The sequence below is a fragment of the Anabrus simplex genome, chromosome 9 (genome assembly GCF_040414725.1).
Source record: "Anabrus simplex isolate iqAnaSimp1 chromosome 9, ASM4041472v1, whole genome shotgun sequence".
Classification (NCBI taxonomy): Eukaryota; Metazoa; Arthropoda; class Insecta; order Orthoptera; family Tettigoniidae; genus Anabrus; species Anabrus simplex.
In genome coordinates, this window is record NC_090273.1 from 51550645 (window position 1) to 51568530 (window position 17886).

A 17886-nucleotide genomic window follows, 5' to 3' on the forward strand; every position below is an offset into this window, starting at 1 on the left:
TTGTTTTTGCTGATGATGCTGCCATTTGGGGAGAAACTGAGAGAGATGTTCAGAGGAGAGTGGATCTTTGGAACACCAAGTTTAAAGAATATAAGTTAATTGTGAGAAAGAGCTCAGTGTTACTGGTAATGAAAGTTACCATGACAAATACACCTTGTAACCTCACCCTCGAGGGAGAGAAGATTGAAAATGTGAATACCTTTAAATATCTGGGGAGTACAATATCAAATGATGGAAGTGCCAAGGACGTAGTGTTGAGAAGTAAGTCAACTGCAAGCTTGTAAAATGAAGTTCCTTAGGTCAGTTATACAAAAATGAAATGTCGTATGGCTTTTAGTGCCGGGATGTCCCAGGACGGGTTCGGCTCGCCAGTTGCAGGTCTTTCTATTTGACACCCGTAGGTGACCTGCGCGTCATGATAAGGATGAAATGATGATGAAGACAACACATACACCCAGCCCCCATGCCACTGGAATTAACCAATTAAGGTTAAAATCCCCGACCCGGCCGGGAATCGAACCCGGGACCCTCTGAACCGAAGGCCAGTACGCTGACCGTTCAGCCAACGAGTCGGACGTCAGTTGTAGAGAAAACGAGGGACAGAATCAGGAATGATCAGATACAAAGAGACCTGCAGGTCACCCTGACTATGGAAAAAGGCAGAGTATTGCAAGGTTGAAGTGGCTAGGACACGTTAAGCGGATGCTTATTTTGAAAAGATCCTTCCAGGACGAAGACCTATTGGATGCCCTTGAAAAACGTGGTTAGACCAGATAAGAGAAGACCTAGATAAGAGAGGGGAAACATGGGATGCCCTAGAGAGAAAAGAAACATACAAAGACCATTATAAATGGATGCACATCATTCAGAAACATCCTACCTGGCTCACCAGAAGGAATTCATAATGATGATGATGATGATGATGGTGAATATGCATAGTATGCCATACCATTCACATTGGTATGTAGTATTGGTACTGTTAACTTATTAGGTGTTCAAGCCTTATGTATGTGTGTGTGTGTGTGTGTGTGTGTGTGTGGAGAGAGAGAGAGAGAGAGAGAGAGAGAGAGAGGAACAAGGAGAAGAACACACAAGGGGGCTGACAGGAAATGAATGTAAAAGAACTGGGGTTGATGAGCGAGCCAATATGTTCAAAGCTGGAAAGATGTGGAGCTTGTCCTTTGGTGTTTTCATGTTTTTCCTTGTCTCCTCTTTCTGCTGCACCCTCTTCTGTCTTTATGTGTTCAGTTTCTCTTTCTCTGACCTGTTTTGACATTTGATCATTCCTTTCCAATACTCTTTAGGTATTCATTTGACCAACTACTCGTGGCACTCTAATCTGTCTTAATAGAGCTCAGAATAAAGTGGTAACAGGCCCATGTTAAACGGTCACTGAGTGGAACTCTATCGAAGGCCAGGTTAATGTGGTTTGGACATGTCAAACAGCTGGAACGGCGTTTATCGAGAGAGATTTCTTTGAACTTTTTTACAATCTTAATCTGTTTGTTATCATTTAGTTGAATGACAGGGGTATCCACCTCAAAGATTGGCAAAATTTCTGTTTTTTCAAATGAAATTTGTAATCCCACTTTTGCTGCAATGTTTTCTAGTTGTTCAATTTGGACTTTAGCCTCTTCCACATTATTTGCCAGTAGTGCAAGATCATCTGCAAATGCTAAGCAGTTTAGTTTTATATTTCTACCAATCTTGATGTTTGGTTGGCATTTCTTTCTCCATTTTCACATGACCTTCTTCAGTACACAATTAAACAAAATAGGTGAGAGACCATCCCCCTGCTGAAGCCCAGTTTTGATTGTAAATGGCTCAGACAATTCTCCTCTAAATTTAACTTTTGCTTTAGTATTCTTGAGAGTGATTCCATTAAGGTGGATCAGTTTTCTGTGAACCTCAAATTCTTGAAGGGTATTCAGTAATGACTCCCAATGAATACTGTCATAAGCTTTTTTGAAGTCAACAAAAGTGATGACTAGGTTCTTACTTCGAGCTCTTTGATACTTCATAATCCACTTAAGACTGATGATTTGATCTGGACAACTTCTGCCTGGCAGAAATCCTCCTTGGTACTCTCCAAGTTCTTGGTCCAGTTGTTCCTGTATTCTTGAGTGAATAATTTTAGAAAAGATCTTATATGTGACGTCAAGAAGGGATATCCATCTTATAATTATTGGGATCTGACCTATCACCTTTCTTCTGTAGGGGGTGGATTATTTCTGAGTTCCATTCCTCAGGCATTTTTTCGAAGTTCCATGTGTCAATAATACATTTATGCAAGTTTTGGAGAGTTTGATCATTGGCATTCTTCCATAATTCTGCAACCAACTGATTTTCTCCTGCTGCTTTATAGTTCTTGAGCGAGTTACTGGCTTTGATCACTTCCTTGTATGTTGGTGGTATAACCTTTTCTAGTGGTGTTTTGTTTCTTGGTTTGGGGTCAAACTCCAGAGAATAATAATAATAATAATAATAATAATAATAATAATAATAATAATAATAATAATAATAATAATAATAATAATAATAATAATGATCTTCTTATTGTTATTCTACAAGGAATGCAGACTTGGAATTAGAGAGGTGGGACCTGTTGATGATGACAGTACGTGCAAGTTGCCCATGCAACATGCAATTTGTCTACTCTAAAGAGCCGTCTGATATTATAATCTGTAAATTCACCTTTTTTTCTTTTCCCTGTAAATATTGTAATTTGTTATTGTGGAAAAGTACACCTTTTAACCTTACCCTCGAGGGAGAGAAGATTGAAAGTGTGAGTTTCTTTAAATATCTGGGGAGTACATTATCAAATACATTTCACATGGAAATTGTGTATATTAATGATGATAATAATGAAGTCAAGAAAGATTTGGAAAGAAACAACAGAGGAAGAAATTTTTAGAAAGAAAGTGTTAAAAATGGAAGGATTCCAAGGTTGCGAGGGAAAGAAAACAGGCTCAAAATGGTCTGAACAGATGGAGTATTGGAGGAGGAAGAAGAAACAACAAGGGATGAAGCATTGAAATTGTCTCGAGGTCCCTAGAAGACCCTAACAAAGAAACAGAAGATCTCCAGGAAGATCTTTGGACCTATTTAAAAAAAAAAAAAAAAAAAAAGGAAGTTCAGGACACAATTTAGGCATTTATAGTCACCGGAAAACTCCAAGCTCTTACACAGGAATACTGGGCAAAAGCTAAACAACACAGAAGGAGATGAAAAGAATTGAAATGATGTGGTCTTTAGTTGACTGAAATGAGAGAGTAGTAGTAATAATTCTATGAGTTTAATAATATCCTGTCTGTGACTGTCATTTTAAAGAGATACTGCAGTGCCAGAATTTCACCCCATCGAGGGATTCTTAAACATGCCACTTAATCTCCTTAACAAGCTCCCTCGGTGGATCATTGGTCGAGTCTCGCCCCAGATCGTGGGTCCATACCTCGCAGATGTAGATGAATGTTTGGGGGACGAAAAGAAGTCCATTTGACACTCTATGTCGTATGATGTTTACCCATAAAAATTAGTTAAAACTCAGCCATAGATCACCTAAGAGAGAGACATTTTACTCAGCTGTCTGGTAGAGTTAAACAGAACGGCAAAATTGACGCACAGGCAGTCTAGATGTTGTCAACTCAAAATGCCTTGCACACTGTAGCTGAGGCCATATCATCATCATCTACTATTGTATTTAACATTGTAGTCTTACATATGGGCACTCTTAAATGCCGTCTGATTTTGCCAAGATTTGATCCAGTAACCTTGAGCACAGAAAGTAAGAACCTAACCAACTGCATTACTCAGGCAAATTATTTGGGTTGTAATGAAGGACAGAAAGGAAGAGTTTTGGAGAGAGAGGAAAGCAATTGGGTGAGTTGGCCGTGTGGTTAGGGGCGTGCAGCTGTGAGCTTGTATTCGGGAGACAGTGGGTTCAAACCCCACTGTTGGCAACCCTCAAGATGATTTTCTGTGGTTTCCCATTTTCACACCAAACAAATGTTGGGGCTGTACCTTAATTAAGGCCATGGCCACTTCCTTCCCACTCCTAGTCCTTTCCTATCCCATCATCGCCATAAGACCTATTTGTATTGGTGCGACGTAAAACATATTGTAAAAAAAGAGGAGAGCAAATTTTTACAATTATTCTCTCCTGTGCTGCTTTTTCTTAGACTATTAACTATTGAGCTTTTTTTTTTTTTAATACTTGATGCTTCCACTTAATTTCATCAAGAGGTCTGGTTTCATCCTGAATATCCCTCTCTTCTCTTACCTCTCACTTAAGATACTTTGTTTTACAGTAAATGTCCTGGAGTCTGCCCAGATGTAAGGTAGCTTCTGATTGGACGAAAGCAGTAATTGTACCTATCTATAAGCAAGGGAACAGGATGGATTGCAACAACTGTGAGGTGTTTCATTGATCAGTATACCAGGGAAGGTGTTCACTGGCATTTTGGAAGAGAGGGTGCGATCACTTATTGAGAGTAATTTGGATGAAGACCAGTGTGGTTTCAGGCCACAGAGGGGCTGGTCAGGATCAGATTGTCAGTATGCGCCAGGTAATTGAAAAATGCTACGAGAGGAATAGACATAGATCTAGAGAAGGTATTATGACAGAGTACCAAGGAAAAAAATGTTCACCGTACTTGGGGACTATGCAATTTAGGGAAGATGATTCAAAGAAATCAAAGGTATTTATGTTAACAATTGGGCTGCAGCGAGAATTGATGGTAGGATGAGTTCTTGGTTCAAGGTATTAAAGGGGTTTGACATGGCTGTAATCTTTCACCCTTGTTGTTCATAGTTTACACAGATCATCTACTGAAAGGTATAAAGTGGCAGGGAGAAATTCAGTTAGGTGGAAATGTATTAAGCAGTTTGGCCTATGCAGATGACTTGGTCTTAATGGCAGATTGTGCTGAAAGCCCACATACTAATATCTTGTACCAAACCAGTTGACCGTGGGGTTAGGTGAGCTTGCATTCGAGAGATAGTGGGTTTGAACCCTATTGTTGGCAACCCTGAAGATGATTTTCCGTGGTTTCCCATTTTTACACTAGGCATTTGGGGCTGTACTAAGGCCATGGCTGCTTCCTTTCCACTCCTAGCCCTTTCTTATCCCATCATGGCTATAAGACCTATCTCTGTCGGTGCGACATAAAGCAACTTGTAAAAAAAAAAAAAAAAAAAAAAAAAAAAAAAAATTCTTGGAAGACTAAAGTGATGGCAGTGGGTAAGAAGCCTAAGAGGGTTAATTGTCAGGTTGGGAATACAAAGCTGGAACAGGTGGATAATTTCAAGTATTTGGGTTGTGTGTGTTCTCCCAAGATGGTAGTGTAGTAAGTGAGATTGGATCAAGGTGCAGCAAAGTAATGCATAGAGCTCACAGTTGCAATCTACAGTATTCTGTAAGAAAGAAATCAGCTTCTGGGTGAAACTATCTTTACATTGCTCTGTTTTCAGATCAATTTTGCTGTATAGGAGTGAAAGCTGGGTGGACTCAGGATATCTTATTCATAAGTTAGGAGGTAGCAAGAATGATTGCTGGTACAAGCAGGTGGGAACAATGGCAGGATTATACATGGAATGAGGAGATGAAGGCTAAGTTAGGAATGAACTCGATTGATGAGGTCATACGCATGAATCGGCTTCAGTAGTGGGGTCATGTGAGGTGAATGGAGGAGGATAGGTTACCTAGAAGAATAATGGGTCATCAAGAGAAGCAGAGGGAGACCAAGACGACTATGGTTAGACTCGGTTTCTAATGATTTAAAGATAATAGGTGTAGAACTATACGAGGCCACAAATTTAGTTACAAATAGAGGATTGTGGCAAAGTTTAGTAAAATCACAGAGGCTTGCAAATTGAATGCTGAAAGACATAAGTCTATAATGTATGTATGTATGTATGTATGTATGTATGTATGTATGTATGTATGTATGTATGTATGTATGTATGTATTGAAACAGGAACGCCCGTACTTCAGTTTATCGGAGAGCATGAGGAACGACAAGGCGTGTACGGCCCATGCTAAGAGAGTGAGAGAGAGAAGGGTAGTGAAAAAAAAATTTCATGATTAAGTGGATCCTTCAGTTTATTCAATAGATATGCAAAGAATTGTCACCTTTTACAGCTGAATTGTGGAGTTGTCCCTGAAGGCGTGGAGAGGACGTCGTCCTGCGGCGGCTGCGTCGTCTTGCGGTCGGCGTCGGCGTTGTCTTCCGTCGTTGGTGTTTTCTCTGTCTTAGTGTTGATGACTCGAACCTGAGGCAGGAATGGGGAAATGTGGAGCTTCCACATTGGACGTCATGGAACACTGGTGTGACACCTCTCTAAGGCGAAGCACGCCGAAATAGTTCCCACAGTCAATGATGTTGAACGCACTTTAGCAGCAAGGATAAAGTTAGAGTCACAGTTCCACGAGGATAAGATGGAAGGAATTATCGTATTTGGAATAATAAACAAACGAAAACAATCGAGGACCTTCCGAGGTGCAGTGATTAAGCACTTCATAAAGAAAATTAAATTTACCGGGTACAGTCTCTGCACTGTACTCCATGAGCATAATATTCACACACTTGTTGAAATAAACGACAGTCCAAGTTCTGTTACGTCGTAATTTTCAGAAGATTATCACTGGCACCTTAGATCATACGTGATTCTGAACAGGTTATGATGGGAATTGGCATGGTTCCTCGGAAAGAAATCACGATACTGCATTCCACTGTCTTTAAGAGGGAATGTTGGCACAGTTTATTACGAACACAGTTCAACGGATAGACACAGTCTTTAAATGAAATGAAGGTCGGCACAGTTTTATTACGAACACAGTTCCAAAAAAAATTGGATAAACACAATCTTTAAATGAAATGCAGGCTGGCACAGTCTGTGCTAGAAACACTATCGCTGCTTTCACACAGTCTTTAAATGAAATCGAGGTTGGCACAGTTTATGCTAGAAACACAGTCTTCAAATAAAGTCAAGCCCACAGAGAAAGCTTTTAACACGAACGTTCTGAACTCAAATATACAGCCGGACCGAGTGACGAATTATGTCGCGACGTGCTTACTTGCACACACACACTGACCTCACGGCTTACTGCCGACTCCCCTCACTCTCTGCCTACAGCACACTGCAGCTGCACACTGCACACATTCTGCCTTACCCCAGGCTGGCGACTCGCTTATATTGCCGAAGGTCAGTGGGCGTGGCTACACATGTGGGCCCCAAGAAAATTTTATATCTTGGCCATCTTTACACCGATTGACACGAAATTTCGGCTAGCAGCGTTCATTATTCCTGCCTACAAGGTGACATTATTGAAATATTGATATTACATTTCGTTCATGCAGCAATGCTATGGAACACGAAAGAACCTTCTGCGTGACGTCGCTTGTCCTTGGCCGGTGTTCTAGAACATCGCGAGCTTGCTTGCAGTTCCCACTATGCCTGTGCGCTCGGCGCAAGTTTTAAATGCTTACGGCCGGGTGTTAGCGAGCTCCTCTTAATAAGAGAATGAAATGTGAATGCTCATAGGGCGTTCCCGTTTCAGTATGTATGTATGTACGCTTAGTAAGTAGTAATGTTTTATTTTACCTGGCAAGATTAAGGCCTAAATGTTTCCAGTTAATTTCCAAAGTTACCTTTCATCTCTGAAGATACTTTTGTTCATCAATAGAATGCTCCCTATATGCCTAGATCTTTGTCTGAAGCTGTACTGGATTACTACTTTTTAGTTTTACTTCTCATCAGACGACCTACTTAATTTTCCATCTTCACAGGCAGTGGTCACAAGACTTCCCCCTCTGCACATGTGCTATTTACATTAAATTTGTCTGTTTTCCAAGTGATTTTTTTCAATGAACATTCCCTCCTCTCTTTCTTACAGGTTTTGTGTCTTATGACAACCCAGTTAGTGCACAAGCAGCTATTCAAGCCATGAACGGTTTCCAGATTGGCACGAAAAGGTTGAAAGTGCAGCTGAAGCGTTCTAAGGAAGCGTCCAGGCCGTACTAATGCAGGCAGGTGAGTGTCAGGTATAGCACTAATTCACAGAACGAGCAGTTAGTTTATAGGGAGCTCACACTGTTATATATCGTAATGAGAGAGTGATGTAGAAGTGGATAGCGTCTCTTAAATGATATGATAAATATTTGTATCCGGCATAATGTTTTGAGATCTCATATGGGGTTATGTTAACAGCCTAGAGTCTCCTTCAGAAACAGCCATAAATACAGCAGTTCAACATTTGTTAGACTAATGTGGGTGTTTTGTCGTTTGTACGCAGTTCTTTTTATAAGAAACTTTAACAGTATTATATTTAGAATAATCTTCCTATTTCCGAAAGAAACACACAATTGTGGGAGTTTGGTACATCTCTGGGGAAAAAGCTAATACTTCAGATCGTAATTCTAGGACCTTGGTGAAAGTAAAATTGTTCCTTTTAAAGTATTTTATGAAGAAAGAAATCATATTTTTCTGTATCAACTTAGCTCATACACCTTGTAAGTTTTTAAGAAACATTATAATGTACCTGTAAAAGAAAATCTGTAAAAGAAAACATAACACACTTGTATAATTAGTGTGGATTTTTTTTTTTTTTCCAGGTATGTTATTGTGTTCCTAAGCATTTTGGCAGACTGAAAAACTTCAAAGTTGTGTGTTCCTCTAAGTAACATGTTTCATTAAATAAATGTATAAATATAAATTTGCAATTAGCACTGAAGGGATGTATTTTCATGGCTGATGCCTTAAATGAAAATGCTGAATTTCAGTAGTCATCTTACCAAGCTTGATAGTTGCAGTCGCTTAAGTGTGGCCAGTATCCAGTATTCTGGAAATAGTGGGTTCGAACCCCACTGTCGGCAGTCCTGAAGATGATTTTCCTTGTTTTCCTGTTTTCACACCAGGCAGATTCTGGGGTTGTACCTTAATTAAGGCCATGGCCACTTCCTTCCCACTCTTAGCCCCTTCCTGTCCCATCATCGCCATAAGACTTATCTGTGTTGGTGCAACGTAAAGCAACTTGAAAGTAAAAGTTATTCTTCTTCTTCAGTTCCCTTTTCCATTTCTCTCCCAGGTTAAGTTGCCTGTCCTTCTACCACTCTTTTCCTGCTTCCGGTATTTCTTTTGTCTCTCCTCCCCTCTTTCTCTATACTGACCATATCCATTCACCTTTTTTGAGGCCTTTGATGTGTTCTCTTTCCAGTTGGTTTCTCTGTACATACTTTCTTTGGAACTCTGTCTTCTCCCATTTCCATTATACCATTTCAGGTCATTTGTTTCTACCCTGTCCTGTAGTTTTGAAATTCCAATCTTCTTTCTAATCTCCATTTCTGATTCTATCTTTTCTTGTCTTTTCTATGATACATCCAAGGAATTTCATCGTGGGTGCCTTACTTTCATCTCGTTTTGGTGCTGTCCATGTACATCTGCTGTACATGTCATTATTAGTGCATAATAAGTCAAATACAGAAAGCGTTCACATTTCCGTGGAACTTCTTGATTCCACAGTAAATCCCTCGCACACTATTGAAAGCCATTTGCTTGTTGTACTCTCTTTCAAATCTCCTCACTTATCTTCCCATTATCTGTGATTATACTTTCCATGTATCTGAAACATCTATTTGTTTTCCATTTACAGTACTTATATCTTCCCCCTTTCTTCCTATCTCTTGTAATCACTACTGTTTTACTCGTATATGCCATATATTAACTTGTTCTTCAGTATCAGTTTCAGTATAAGTTTTAAAGTACTATTTAAAAGCCAAGGGTGGGTAGCTGAGGCAGTAGAGCGCTGGCCTTCCGAGTTCAAGTGGGTGGGTTTGATGCTGGTTCAGTTTGGTGGTATTTGAAGGTGCTCAAATTTGCCAGCCTTGTGTCTAGATTTACCGGCATGTAAAAGAATTCCTGCAGGATAAAATTCCAGCACCTCATCATCTCTGAAATCTATAAAAGTAGTTAGTGATGTAAAACAAATTATTACTGTTTGAAATAAAACTCAAGCACTGAGTTAAAGCTTCTTCTAATTTTCAATTCAACACCAGAACCTCGGAAGTATCACATTTTAGTATGTAAGGTTATAACAGTGTGACATAGTCTCTAGTTTCTTACCAAGGTAAATATGGCTCAGATCCCTCATGCTGCTTTAATTTAAAAAGGTTTTCTGTGGTTTTTAGTCAATGTCATTTAAGTTATTGCTGGGAATAGAAATCTAGCTCTGTATAAACTGTAACTGCTCGCTCATTTGTAATGGTTATGCTGATTTGTTTTACAAGTTTGAGCATGACTACCAGTATTGCAGTTGAAGTATTAGAGATAAAATAATTTCATGTAGTTTCTCTTCATCCATGTTGAGAAGAACTCAGGTAAATTATAGTCTTCACTACAAATAAGATAATTTTTCTATGAGACTGAATTCCCAATTGCTGAAAGTAAAAACGTTGAAACCATCTACTTGGGAATTAAAAAAAAAAAGTGCAACGTTCTAACAGTTTAAAGTTCTAGTCATTGTTAATTTTGTATTGCATGTAAGTAGAGATAATTGTTGCTGAAATAAAGTTCAGTAAAAACCTGTGTGAAAGTTAGTTTTAATTAATGTTTCTATATTTTCTTTTAATGGTTGAAGAACGTTAAGAGTGCAACCATGAAAGCACAGATGCCAGATCTCAGAGCTAAAGATATGAAATTCTTCTACGCTCACCATGAAATCATATGATGTGGTGCAAGAGATTGCTCTGATTCTAGTAATCTTTTCACAATGGAGTTCTGCGTATGAGCCAGCCCTGAATGTTCCAGCATTGCATGTGTCTCTGCAATCAGTTCACGTCCAAAGTAGTTTTTGTTTGTTCTGCTTATTGTATGTGACTTGGAATTGTAACTCCCCCATGTCTTTATATGTTACAGTCTTTTGCATGGCTTATCACCATCATTACTCCGTAATAGAATGTTGTACATTTCACGATTTTGTTGATACCTTTTTGCATTGTACATAAAGTTTTCCTATTTATTATTCTGTTCAAAGTCTTTCTGGATATGAGTGGAAATGATTTGAGTTTATTTAAGTGTGCTAGTTATTTGGCTAATATTTTGATGCTTGTTTGAGGTCCATTTTTGATTGAGTTTGTAATGTCTTATTGACCTCTAAGTGAGTTAAAGACATCATCTGTTAATGATCAAGGGAACGATCTTAAAAACATTGCGATAATAATTTTCATAGTTTTCTTTTTGCAAAGAATATTCATTCTGTAGTTTAGAAAGAAATATTAACTGCCATGGTGTTAAACTGTACACTTTATGAAGTTAATGTTTATTTCTGATGCTGTAGTATTTATTAATGTCAAGTGTCTTATAATCAATTGTAGTCGATTAATTTAAGCAGTTGTATGTTGTTTTGAGAGAGTAAAGACATTGTCTGTACATACTGATTCTCATGGAAATATATCTTCTGAACTATTCTGGTTGTAATTATTTAATTATTTTTTGAAGTAGGTTTTGCTTATTACTGTGTACTGAAAAACTGTAGTGGCATATTTTGAGCAAAGAATTTTAATGAAGGGTGTTTGACCAGAGTTTTATTTATATTAACTGAAAATTAAGGCTTAATTAGAAATATATTTGAACCACTGTGTAATGAAGAGAAATATTACGATAAACCTGCATTAAGATATTTTTATACAGTTCTGGAAAATTTCCTATCTTAATAATGCTTTTTATTATTAATAATTACAACGATGAAGCAATTTCAGAAACATCTCATAGCTACAATTCGTTGCCTCTTGGAAACCAATAAGCCATTCCCTGCTGACCGTAGCAGGTATGGCTAATGATGGTTGGATGGGAATTTCCGTGAATTTTTGGAAGCGTTTAGAAATTTAGAAATGGCTAGTCTTCCCATTTATTTTCTAAATTGATATAATGTATGTATGGCCTTTGTTCATTGTAAGTCGATAAGTTTGAAACAAAATTAGGAAGGATTAGCAGGGTTATAGAGATTTACAGTAGATGATGGAATAAGACAGATGGCAGTTGTGCAAAAAAAGAAAAAAGAAGAAGATATTTGCAGTCTACATTTACATTTTAAAATGCTATGACAAACAGAATAAATTCAGTAAGCTGCAAGTTCCCTTCAATATGTTACAAAGGAACAGGTAATTGCTTCAGAATCTGCAAGATTAGTATTTACTGAAGAAGAAATTGAGAGCAAATAGCAGATGTCTTTCCAAAATAGCAGCAGTTTATTTCAATGCTATTGTGTAATGCATTACATTTTTTATCATGTACTGGAGGTTGAACTAGGTAAAGTGGCCCTACCCCTCTGCTGATGAGCACAATTCATGTTAAATTAGACATTTCTTTTGCTTTGTACTTTTGAAACTGTTACTGATTGTGTTCTACTAAGCTTACTTTGATTGAATGAATTAAGTATACACTTCATATTTAGTTATTAGAACTGAAATTTTGAATTTATAAATAATAAACCAGTTTTTAAAATAATATATGGACATTCACAGGGAGAGAGAAAGAAAATTCTCCAGAGATAGTTGCCTTTAGTGAGTGGTTGGAAACAGAAGACCTGTGTTTGAAGGGGACACAGACTCACGAATGAAGTCACAATCAAACGAAGTGTGAGGCAAGCTGTATTTTGTCACTGCTTCTGTTCAATCTGTACTCAGAGACTTCCTTCAGGGAGGCTCTACATGTTATGGATAGTGGCATTAAAGTGAATGGAGTGATGATTAACGTCATCAGATATCCTAGGACACTGTCCTTATGACCAATCAGTATGGAGAACCTGCAGCAGATTTTGTCAAAAGTGGTGAAGACATGCGTAAACCTGGTTTAAACTTGAACTTAAAGATCAAATACACGATTGTGAGCAAGGGCTCTATTGTAGATCCCGGTCTGTGGGTAAATGGAGTTCTGATACAGAGGGTCGAGAAAATCAGTACCTAGGCAGTGTCATCATTGAGCATTGGGTCACTTTCCAAAAAATGAAAAATGAACTACCTCATTGAAAATGTCAGGGCAGCATATATAAGCCTCCATCAAGTGTGCTTAGGGTTAGCATAGCGTGGTGCAATGTGTTCTCCATCATTGTTTACGGAGTTGAGTCCTGACCTATAAGAAAAGCCACCACGAGAAGATTAGAATCATTTAAAATGTGTGTCTACTATCACATGCTTCATATCAGCTGGGTAGACAGATTATGCAATGAGGAGGCATTGACCAGGATGTGTAAAGAACTCTGTAGGGCTGTTAAGATCAAGAAATTCTCCTACTTTGGTCATATCATGAGGCACCCAGAAACTTCCACACCCTCCTCCAAATAATTATACGAGGGTGGCACAAGAAGAAGAAGAAGAAGAAGAAGAAGAAGAAGAACCCTATGGTTACTGTGGAGTTCATCTTAGTAATTAGTTTGAAGATAGAACAATAAACCATTAAATTTTGTTTACTTATAAATGAATATTTCAAGGTAGCTCATAGAGTGCAGAGGAAGTGCTTTATTTTATTTTTCAGTAAAATCATACAGGATGATGTACAACATTCAGAGAATCGCTTAACATATCTTAGAACTTTTTCTTGAAGTGTAGATGAATTTATTCTGTATGAATTCTTCAGATTATAAGAAAAGACAAAAAACTGGCAGGTGCTATTAAAGCAGAAGTTAGATTCATTGCCAAGTGTGATATTGCAAATGTGGAGAGTTTAAAAAATCAGAGTACCATAGTGAGTTATTACTTGACAGTAAGGCATTTGCTAGACAGAGTATGGTATTTTAGAAGGAAGATGGAATTAACTAATTTTGATGTGCATATATTTTGTGTTACTTGCAAATAATGTTGGGTATTCAGTTGCTCTTTTCACTGTTGACCTCTTACAGAACATATCACCTTGTACTTGACATTCGGTGAATCCTCTGCTGTGATGGATCTAAATGTATCCTCCATAACATTACACATTCCGTTCTTGGTGGAGAAAGTCTAAATATTTACACCTTGAGATTTTTGGTTTGTGTTTGTTAGTGGTTTAATAATGTCACACCAACTCAGGTTTTAGGCAATGATGGAATAGGAAAGGGCTAGGAATGGGAAGGAAATCATCATGACCTTAATTACCTGGTGTGAAAATGGGAAACCATGGACAGCCATTTTTAAAGCTGCTGACAATGGGGTTCGATTTCACCATTTCGTGGATGTAAGCCAATGATTACACAATCTGAACTGTGCAGCCAGGTAACGGATTTTTACCTGGATCTGAAGGTGCTTTGAGATCCACTCAGTCTATATGGGAACGGTTGAGAAGCTATCTGATGGTGATGTCGTGGCCCCAGTAGAGGAAGTCAAGAATGGTCTAGAGGATTCAGTGCACTGACCACACCTTACCTCATAATCTAAAAGCCTTTGAGCTGAACAGCAGTCTCTTGGTAGGCCAAGGCCCATCACAGTTGTACCATCATGAGGTTTGTTTTTTGTCCAGTACGAGGTTGATTTAGACAAGTGTACTAAATTATTTATTGTAATTCTCTTTTGTTGAGTATTCAATCCAAAGGCTGGTTTGATCCTCAACAGCTCTGGTATCAGTTATTATAGAATGCCTTGGTATCACTGAAAAGGCATTCCATGAAAATTAGTTTCCCATTGCTTTCCTCACAGAGCCAGAAGTTGCTCGTAGATATCAGTCTGCCAAGTCCACTGAAATGCTCGCACCAACCAACCCTATGAGAGACATTTTCAGATCATTCATAACGTGGACTGGGTGCATAAGGAATGGCGTTATTATTGTCGCTCATACCTCAGCCACTTTTGTATTTTCAAATCTAAGGATGAGACTGAGATTGATCAATGGGAGTAACAAATTTGTAATCACCCTTACCAGAAACTATAGTGCACTATTAACACTAGGTCTCGCAGCAAGACATAAATAGAAGATTAGTTGAAATTTATTCTATAACAGAAATTGTTACTTTGAAGAATATGGGAAAGAAATCAAACTAGATGAAGAAAGAATGGAGATGAAAAGCTCTGTACCAAGATGAGGATGTGAAAGACACACTTAGTAAATTATGGAATGACACAGAAAGAAGTTAGATCTTCATTGTTCTTGACAACAGAAGTTAGCAAAAGAGAAAATAAATTTATTTTCATTTGTCTCCTTTCTTTTCCTCTGTCTGATGAATAAGTAATGTCAAAATGTGTCAGTCTAATTTACTGTGTGTCTCTTTGACATCCTTGTTGAGGTATAGATTTCATCCAGACTTTCTTTCTTATCCAGCTTGTAGTATTTTAATGAGGTTATGAATATTTAGTGCCGGACATTTTAATTGATCTGATTTCAAGTAACGGAAATATTTTTCCATATAAAGTATATTCTAGTATTTTGAAGATAATGAAATGTGTAAAAACTGTGCAAGTGTGAAAATGGTTTAAACTTTGCAATACTGATTGGGTGTATTACTCATTTCTTACTCCGGATAATGTTGTATCTTTCGCAGAAGGCCACAGTGTTCAGATACAACTTAGGTCAGGTTTGTGGTGTACTTTCATTTTTCAGAGTTTATAGTCATGGGCATGTACCTCCAGAGATTTTGCAAAATTTCAGAGGTATCCATCCAAAATCAATTTGTCATGATATCTGTTGAATAGAAATTCAGCCTGATACCCTTCCATTTTTCCTGGGCTTTTTTTTTTTTTTTTGGTGTCATTCTATAATTTACTAAATGTATCTTCCTTATTCTACCATCTTGGTACAGAGCTTTTTCTCTCATCGTAGATGATGGGGTCATAATGAAATCGACAGTCTTCAGTTGGAATGTCTCCTTTGCTAACTGTAAACCAATCTGGAGCATGTATATTTGGATGATACTCCAATGACAGCTTTTAAGAAATACACTTTCACAGCTTCTAAAGTGTGAAGATTGTTTGCAATGAATTTCTTCCATGTTAACTTGATCTCATAAGTTAGGATAGGCACTATTTTGGTATTGAGAAACAATGTGGTTGTTTGAAGGGAAAGTCTGGACAATGAATTAATGTCAAATAATGCCTTAATAATAGCTGCTGGTTCACTCTGTTTTTGTGTGCAGTCTGAGGGATTTTTCTGTAGTCTCTGGTGCACACCCAGGCAATTGAATTAATTTGCATGGAGAGAGTTGTTTTATTAACCAGTCATAACTAGCACACTTGAGTTATTTTTATTTTGTGAATGATGTAAATTGTTGTGGGTCTTGGATACTACTGTAGTAGATGTGGATAATTGCTGTTATTTTGTGTTGCTTTACTAATACAGTAACTTTAACTTTGCACTTTGTCACTTAAAACTAACTTTTATGTTTCAGTGATTATGAAATTGTTTATTTCATTGTAATTCAATTCCGTATGTTGTTCCATATCTCTTAAAACATCCTCTGTCCTTTGCAAATCCTTTTAGTTAATCTTTTACAAACATGACACAGCAAGGAAAGAATATGAAATTATCATTTACTGCTTTTGTGATTCTTAGCCATTACAATTATAAGTGTTAACATTTTAAGGATAATATTGGCAGTAAGACATCCGGTAACAGCGATTGGTGGGAGGCCTCACTTTGTGGAGAAAACATTACATATTTAAGGAAAACTATGAATTATAGGAATTATTCTAACAAGCAATTTGTGCAAGCCCTCTTGTCTTATCAGCTAATTAGTTTATTTATTAACAAAATTACTAGCAGAAATATGCAAAAAATGTTCGTCTCGACGTGGCTAACTGGTTTGTATACCTCCACAACAAGTAGTGGACACTTTGCATGTGCTGTGAGAAAGGGTAACAGGAGTTGCCAAGGTCATGGACACTGAGGTATGATTTACCCACGTGCTGCGTTCATTCGTCAGTCTGGCGGTCTCTTTAGTGTCTGTTAGTTTCTTAGTGTGTAGTTAAATACTAAATTATTTTTAATTGTATAACGCTGTACTTCTATTTAATTCTAATACATCTGTAATATCGTTCCTTTGGTAAAAGTTTTATTGTATAGTATTGAATTTAAAAAAACAAAACAAAAAAATACCATTATTACTGTTGGTAGACTGCGGACCTTTACCTCTCTGTCAAAATTCGCTTACCATTTTGTACGTTTTTTTCTTTTTTCTTTCTTTTACAGTTTTGATGTATATTTCCCCACCTCCACCCCGCTATATCCCACAAACCTGGGTACCTTTTGTTGTCTGTGCACTTTTCTCAATTGAAGAATGGACAATGTAACCAGAGGGGGTGACAAAAAAGAGATAAAAGGATATTCTTAAATGTACGGTAATATGAAGTAGTGCGAAATTGACATTAGAAACTGGGAGGATATAGCATCTGATCGGTCAACGAGATGAAGTATTGTCCACGAGACTTGAACAGTGACAAAAACACAATTCTGATAAAAGTGTTTGCAGAAAATCAAAGATGATTGACTGGAAAAAACAAGGAGATTCAGCAGTTTTTATGTGCCAGCATTGAGGCAGATCTTTAGAATTGACACTTTATAGGCAACCTGCACGTCTATTAGGATGGGTCCATACCAGTGTTGAATTTTAATGATGAAAATGGCACGCGCGCGCACACACACACACACACACACACACACACACACACACACACACACACACACACACACACACACACACACACACACACACACACACACACACACACACACACACACACACACACACACACACACACACACACACACACACACACACACACACACACACACACACACACACACACACACACACACACACACACACACACACACACACACACACACACACACACACACACACACACACACACACACACACACACACACACACACACACACACACACACACACACACACACACACACACAC

At 37.9% G+C, this 17886-nt stretch overlaps 1 protein-coding gene across 6 annotated transcripts in view; it reads left to right on the plus strand.

Moving 5' to 3' along the window:
• Positions 1-17886, plus strand: part of LOC136881281 (CUGBP Elav-like family member 2) — a 1536179-nt gene that overhangs the window by 1509845 nt on the left and 8448 nt on the right. For all 6 annotated transcript variants that reach the window (XM_067154068.2, XM_067154069.2, XM_067154070.2 and 3 more), the window contains one exon: positions 7895-8031. In XM_067154068.2, coding sequence (XP_067010169.1) covers positions 7895-8022 — 128 coding nt within the window. In that variant the 3' untranslated portion in view covers positions 8023-8031. The remainder of the gene's footprint in view (positions 1-7894; positions 8032-17886) is intronic.